At 38.2% G+C, this 7,876-nt stretch overlaps 1 protein-coding gene across 1 annotated transcript in view; it reads right to left on the bottom strand.

The window, feature by feature from the left end:
• HELB (helicase (DNA) B) overlaps positions 1–7,876 on the bottom strand; it is a gene marked incomplete at its 5' end in the record, with an annotated part of 16,019 nt that overhangs the window by 7,036 nt on the left and 1,107 nt on the right. Inside the window, 4 exons of the mRNA XM_009701540.1 lie at positions 1,515–1,656; positions 2,456–2,627; positions 3,685–4,557; positions 5,928–6,154. Coding sequence (XP_009699842.1) covers positions 1,515–1,656; positions 2,456–2,627; positions 3,685–4,557; positions 5,928–6,154 — 1,414 coding nt within the window. The remainder of the gene's footprint in view (positions 1–1,514; positions 1,657–2,455; positions 2,628–3,684; positions 4,558–5,927; positions 6,155–7,876) is intronic.

Raw genomic sequence — 7,876 nt, 5'->3', positions numbered from 1 at the left:
GGGAGATGGTGTCAAAAGCCTTGCTGAAGTCAAGGTAGACAACATCCCCTGCTCTCCTCTCATCTACTCAGCCAGTCATGCCACCACAGAAGGCTATCAGGTTGGTCAAGCATGACTTCCCCTTGGTGAATCCATGTTGCTTCCCCCCAATAACCTTCTTTCCCTCCAGCTGCCTAGAGATGACACCCAGAATGAGCTGTTCCATCACTTTTCCAGGGATGGAGGTGAGGCTGACTGGTCTGTAGTTTCCTGGGTCCTCCTTTTTGCCCTTTTAGAAGACTGGAGTGACAGTGGCTTTCCTCCAGTCCTCAGGCACCTCTCCTGTTCTCCATGACCTTTCAAAGATGATGGAGAGCGGCTCAGCAATAACATCTGCCAGCTCCCTCAGCACTCATGGGTGCATTCCATCAGGGCCCATGGATTTGTGGGTGTCCAGTTTGCCTAAATGACCTCTAACCCGATCCTCCTCGATGAAGGGGAAGTTGTCCTTTCTCCAGACTTTCTCTCTTACGTCCAGGGTCTGGGATTCCTGAGGGCCTGCCTTAGCAGTGAAGACTGAAGCAAAGGTGGCATTCAGTAACTCCACCTTCTCTGTATCCTCTGTCACCAGGGAACCCACCCTGTTCACCATTTATAAATTTTTGGGCATCTACACTACATACATCGAAAACTCTTTCTTCTGAGCATAACTGAATTTCACATTTAAAAAAAAAAACAATCAGTAATTTATTCTCTAAATCCTTCAGTACTGCAGTAGACAATATTACCCATACAGTTCTTCTCATGGGAGCAGACTGGCGTAACATAGAAGTGTTACGAAAAAAAAAAAAAAAGTGAGTGTTCGTAAAACACTTACTAGTCCTGGACATTTTTCAAATGTTCAGAATATTCTCAAATTACAACCAACATCATAAGGTCTTGGGCACTTGGACCTAGATTTTGTTGTTTGAGGTTTAACAAAAAGAAGTCATGCACTGACAGTAACCAGGATTATTTCCAAACTGAAAGTAATGCAAATGCTGGAAATATTTAGAAGTTCTGTGTATTAATACAGCAAAAAATAAAAAGAAACTATGATTTAATAGCCCTTGACATCTAAACTCTCAATGTAATTCAGCCTGTTTTAGCTGCTCTCACATTTACCAGCAATGTCTTTAAAAATTCCTCTTTAGAAAAGCATTTCTAAGTCATTTCAGAAGGCATAAAGTGATTTGTGCACGCACAACTCATTTGAAAACAACAGACAGTATGTGATAGTGAAATACACCCCATAAAATTCAAGAGTATTCCAGTATTCACTTTTTTGGTCCAATACATACACTCCTGGAAAAATCTGTGGGGTTTTGTTGTTGTTTGGGGGCTTTGTTTGTTTTTAAAACCAGTGTTACTGATTTTGCGTAAGAAACTGTAACAGAAGCAGTGCTATAGAGTCAAATCTGGATGCGCTACCATTTTGCAGGTAAAGCACCAGGCCTACTACAAGAACGCTTCTTAAATACCTAAGGAAATCCTACCTTGATGCATTATCTACAATTAGTTGTGATTCAGCTCTGTGATTAGTTCGCAGTTCCACAGAAAAGCCTCTTGATTTTAGACCCTCAAAGATATCAGCTAACATGTTTCCTGGGTCTATGCTTGGTAGCTGTCTAGTATCACCTAAACAGAATGCAAATTAATATTTGTGAGAAGCAATAACAGATCATCTGTTAAAAACTGTCTTGAAAAAAAACACTTGAATTAATAAATACTCAACTCTCTACATAGTAACATGCTTCCTCAATATAATTCACATGAAATAAAACTGTCAAGAACCTAAGAAACTTTCTCTGAAGAATCTGGCTGTAGTGTAGTTTCAATTTATTATATTCCTCACTCAGTAATGCTTTACTAGCAGGTGCAAATCACTCTCCATGATGAACACTGACAGTGATCACATCTCATTCAAACACATTTTGAAAGTTACATATTTAAAAACAAATGCCATAAATGGCATGCCAAAAAGCAAACCTCTGAGAAAGCAGAAAATATTTATTTTACACTTCTTTGTTTTCCTTTCTGAATTGAAACAAGATGATCCTAGCATTAAGAATGACATGAAACCTCCCTTCTAACATGTGATTAATATGCCAACACTAGCTTCTTTAAATTTAAGGATGTCAGAAAAGTTTTCCAGTTGCAAGATGTAACAAGCTACCACATGGAAGTCACAATACTTTCAGAATCAGATAAAACATTACTAAACAGAGAACGGAGATACAGATACTTTCATACTGACAGCGAGATGGAAAACTATCTCATCTATCCTTACGAACAAGCAGAAATATCCAAGTACAGAACAATGTAACATTCTGGGGTTTTTAAGAGACTCAGTGAGACCAGTGGCAGTTCTGATGCTTACACTGTATATTGTGTGTTATTAAATATTGTATAATGCTAAATTTGTTCTTTCACTTACCTAGAATAATAAGTTTGGCAAGCTGAGCATGCTCACACAAGAGTTTTAAAACTAAACTAAGAATGTGTACAGGCACCAAACTTCCTTCATCCACAACCAGAATTGTCACAGTAGAAAACTTCCACGGCTGTATTTGTTCACTCTGCCTCCATGACTTAAAACTATAGATGATCTAGAAACAAATGGAAATAAATCAAGCTGTGACACTAATCAACTATAAACACCTGTCTTATAAAAGTAGCCAGAGTGTGGTATCTTCTAATGTTGTATTTAGAGCTATTATCTGAAATTCTGAACTTAAACCTGTGAAGACTCAGAAGACTCAACCGTCCAGTCTTATTTTCCTCCTTGGTGAACACATTTCTAGCTGATATTATTAACACTTACGTAATAGCACACAAACGCATCTTTTTTTTTTTTCTTTTTTTTTTTTTTTCCCCTGCAGGTACCCTAAAAGATATAAGGTCAGCCAGCAGGTTGCTCAGTAACAGAACACCTCCTGCTACAATTTGCTGACATTAATAAATCCCCAACATTGCATGGGGAAGAGGAACAGGCAACTACCTAGTCCCTAAAGATAAAATAAGCCCACAGTACTTTTTATGTTATTGTAATTTTGATGTATACAGGTTATTCCCCACCTCCAATGTCTTCTTGGCACCTTCCACTACTGAGGACAACAGAGACTTGACCTAAGTTTATTAACAAAGAGTTTGCTTTCTCCTTTTTTTCTGAAAAAAATTGCACAGTATTTAACAGTAATTAAGAAAACACTGTGTGAATGAAATTTATCTCATTGTTCAACCCCAGGCTACCGATCTTTTCATGTATGTGCAGATATCAGTATGATTGCTAGGCAACAGGACACTAGAAAAAAACAGCTCTGCCATCTAGAAATTATTTGTCTTAATTAAAAAAAAAAAACCACAACACAGCTAAGAAGCTAAAAAGACCCAATGCCCTAGAAAGGCATAAGTTTGAGACGTGTGTAAGTAGAAAAAAAATCCTCAAAGTTACAGGAAATAATGTATTTCAAATGATTGATTTATGATTCCCCAAAACATAATGCTGGCTTTCAAATGCTAACAAGCTGTACCTGAGCATTATTATTAATAGCTACCTATTTCTTAAGGAAAGTTCAATAACAAGTTTTTTTTTCAAAACAAGAACGGACAGTGCCAAAAGGTCTTTCAGAACACAGTTTCAACAACAACAAAAAAATTGATTACCTGATGCAGCGTATACGCAGGAAGCTTAGTTTTTTCACTCAAAAGGCTTGCTGCCCTCCCTGTAGGTGCAGTAAATAGTACATTCAAACTTTTTTTTGCATTCATATTCTCTGACTCTATATGATGATCAGAGGTATTCCATTCCTCAGACGCATCCAGGTCTTCTTCAAAGTCCTTAGAAGCAGCTTCTACTTCTTTTTCCATCTGCTTTAAGTGACGAAAAAGGCAGCTAACCATTGTACTCTTCCCACAGCCTCCTTTTCCGCTTATAATTGTGACAGGATTAGAACAAATCTTTTCCACAGCAATCACCTGATCTAAGTCTACCTCTGCTTTACTTTGGGTAGCAGATGTAGACATCACTTCCTCTTCAGGAAAGTGATTTTCACAGTTATGATTGTCCAGACTATTTTCCTTCAGATGTTCCGTTTCATGAGCCTGGGTAACATCCATTTTGTTATCTACCATTTCTCCTGATGTCTCAGAAACGTTAAGTATCTTTCTCACATCAACATCCAGTTGCCATGAGCAGTTTGACAGAAGGTCACCTATACACTTTGCAATGTCTTTTTCAGATTTGTGAAGATAAGGCAGAAACACTAGTTTTTTCTCCCTAATCACGACTTTCTGATCTTTCAAAAATTCAAGAGATTGCCAAACATGCTCAATGGACATATCTCTGGTCACAAAACGAGCTAATTCATCTTGTTCTTCGTAAGTGTGTCCCATTTCTCTACACTGCTTCTTGAGTTGATCATACAGAATTAATGCATTCTTCTGCAAGGTAGGAATCTTCTGGAGGAGATGTTCACACTGACAGAAGGCGGTCCACGTTGCCTCACAGTAAGAAAGGTTCAGTTCCCTATAGGTAATCTTCTCCCCAAAAAGAATAAAAGTAAATACATACTTATTTCAGAAGATGTTAGCCTCTTGCTGAATAACATTCCTCCTAGTAAACACAAATTGCAATTCAGAGGGTGGAATTCCACAAAAATTTATGTATTTTTCATAATGTACGAAGTTATAATACTTTCCAAGACATATGAAAGCAAGATATGTAAAAGTAAGATGGAATGATAATGCCTCTCAGTCACCCTTCTGTATAAAACAGAAACTTTAAAAATCAAAAACCTGGCACAGAAATTGGGTATTAGGGAGAACTCATGCACACCTAATTAACACAATTTCAAGTAAAGGCACAAAAACTGTAGAAACAGAGCACAGGAAAGGCATTAGCCAGAACAGCATACCCAATTCTGAACATCCTACTTCAAGAAATACACAATCTTTACAGAGACTACTGCAAAATAGCGAAAGACTGAGATGTACAAAATAGATGAACTATTGAGGGAAAGAAAGACAAATTGGACTTGCTGAGCCTTAAGAGAAAAAGCTAAAGAGAGTCCTCAAGCAATAAAAAAACTGCAGTGAGAATGCAGGGCCTTTGTACAAGAAACAAGAGAGCAACAAGTCTATATTGCATCAAGGAAGAGTCTAACTGGACATCAGCAAAAGTTTTTTAAAGGAAAAAATGTGAAACAGTGGAATATATTGGCTAGACTGCTGAATCTCTGAAATTGGAGATCTTAGAGACAAGTCAGAACATCTGTCAGTAAAAGCACTGGGGAGCTGAAGCAGAGGGATTAACTAAACCCATTTCTAAACTGGTAAGCCATAGCTCCCATCTGAGGTACAGGAGTGCTGAGGTGAGGTGGAGCAGCAAAGCTGCACAGCAAGCGTAGCAAAGGAGAACAGGGAGGTAAGCAGCTACCGCAACTCCCATGATAAAAAAGGAGAACCACTAGACCAGATGGCCTCTTATAGAGTAACTTACCTACCTTACCATGAAAGCACAGATACTGTTCTATGTATTAAGAACAGAAAATCTCATTTGTCAGTATAGAACTGAACAGGACAATTGAGGATTTTAAACTAGCTTTTTTACTTTTGGCCCAGTTGACTCAAGTATTTAATTTTCTGTTCCTTGTAGAAAAGGCTAAACAAACGGTTGTAACAAAACCACTTTTAAAATCTTCTGAGATTAATTTATTGTAGACCAACTGGAAAAAAAAATAATCCTTTGCTAAAACTGAGTCCAGTACATCATCCATTTCCAAGTGAACTAAGCTTACCTCCTACAAACGCCCAGTTAATAAACTGAACGTAATTGAAACAGCACTGTATTCTAATGAAGCTCAAACATAACCACCACCACATTTTTTACTCTGCTTAACACTACTTACCCTGCTGAATCCAAGTTTCCATGGCTCATTCTTTAATATCTCATCCAATTTTGTTAGCATCTTGTCTTGCAAATGTACTTCCTCACCATCTGTACCATCGTTTTCTTCAGTCTTTCTTTGCCAATGCACCATATCCAACAGACAGCAAAAATGGCGTGGCAGAAGAATTGGTAAGAACTCCAGTATCATCGGAAAAGTCAGAGCTGCCAATACCACCTTTCCTGCAACTGTATGCACCATAAACCAAGAAAGTTTTAAGCAATATACAAAGATATTTGGAAAGGCAATTTAAACTGATTCTGGCTTTTATCCTTCTGCCTCCACTACATCCAAAACATCCCAAGTTTCTTTCAGTTTCTTATTCTATCTGCAACTAAATGTACTCATTTGGAAAATATGTATTATACACTTGGTTTAAACTGCATACTCAATAGCATTTTGTAGAATATCAGACCTCAGCACACCTGCCTCTTACCTAAAGATAATTTTCATACAGATGTACAGAAGAATGTTTAAAATCCAAAACAAGAAAAGAGGCTTCTAAATTTGTAGAACCACATTAGTAGAGGAACTTAGGAAAGCAGTGCACTCCACTGGCGTTCTTAATGACCCTAAACTTAAGCTATCTCCTTCCCTGTTTGTAACAGTCTTGGGATCTGCGAAAGGGCGATAATGAAACTGATTTGCTCTATATCTTGCTTTAAAAAACAAATTTCAGAAGAAAGTGAAACAAATTTCAGAAGAAAGCAAGACTTTTACAACTTTTATCTCTTCACAAGAAAAAAAAATGCAATTTTTTAATTAAGTGTTAAGGAAACTTTGTAATTCCAAATTTAAAACACCAATTTTTCCTCAGTTAAGCACTTGTACTGATCGCTGTCCTACCTACACAAAGGTAAAGATAAAACCTTTTCCCTTTAAAGCAAGTAGTAATTTACACATGGAGAATCAACACGCACTATTTCCACCTAAAAATATCATGAAGGCTTGAAGAACAAACTGCTCAAGCGCATAGCAATTAATGACAAGCAGAAAACAACGACAATAGTGGTAGCAGCAACATGACGTACAAGGGGGGTGGGTTGTTGTTTCTATTGCCCAATGATAGAGAAAGAAGAAAGCTCAATTTGTAGCAAAGTAATTTAAGTTAGATACGAGGAAAAATCTGCCAACTACAAGAACAGTGAAGAAGATACCTAGGCACACAGTACAGTCTTCAGCCCTGAAGATTCATGAACGTACCGGAGAAGCCTCAATCAAAAGTGATCCATACATTCCATTAAAACTCACGCAGCGAACTAGATCCAAGTTTCTACCACTATCGATTTCCATCCCTCTGTGGTCATGAAAAGATTTAAAGTCCATAAACAGGGGTCAAGAACTTTTCTACCATTACAAAAGTAGAACAAAAAGTCTGAAAGTCCATAGAACCGTGAAAATTTTCCTTTCCTTACACATGTGATTTGGAGTAAATTCAGCTCAAGCCTAGGAGAAGCTCTGAACTCTCCTGTTAGACATGATATGACCTCCAAAATAGTCATCTCCATCTTTTGACCTGAGACTGCCCCATAAACCAGGTATTGGAAGATTGTTCGCTTGCACATCACAGTAGACAGACCCAACCTGTCTGTACAGATTTATGCACAGCTGGGGCTGAATTTAAAAGACTTCCTCCAGTTCAGAGTACCGAGTCCCACAGCACTGACACATACATGGCTCTGTACTGCACCCACTCAGGACTAACTGCATCCAATCAGGCACATGGTAAAATGGAAACAGATCATCGGAGCAAGACAAGAGAGCTAGTGCTGAAGACACCTCTCAGACATCTTGACTTTCTGTATTTCAGTGCTTTCCTTCACACTAGCTACAGTCTGGTCCCACAGACTGAATGCCCAGTAGGGGTTGGAGTACCTCAGGTGTGCCACTGGAACACATCTTTTGGGTTT

The sequence above is a fragment of the Cariama cristata genome, unplaced genomic scaffold, assembly GCF_000690535.1.
Source record: "Cariama cristata isolate BGI_N322 unplaced genomic scaffold, ASM69053v1 scaffold3416, whole genome shotgun sequence".
NCBI lineage: Eukaryota > Metazoa > Chordata > Aves > Cariamiformes > Cariamidae > Cariama > Cariama cristata.
Note: the sequence above shows the minus strand (reverse complement) of the source record. Positions and strands in the feature narration are given on the sequence as shown.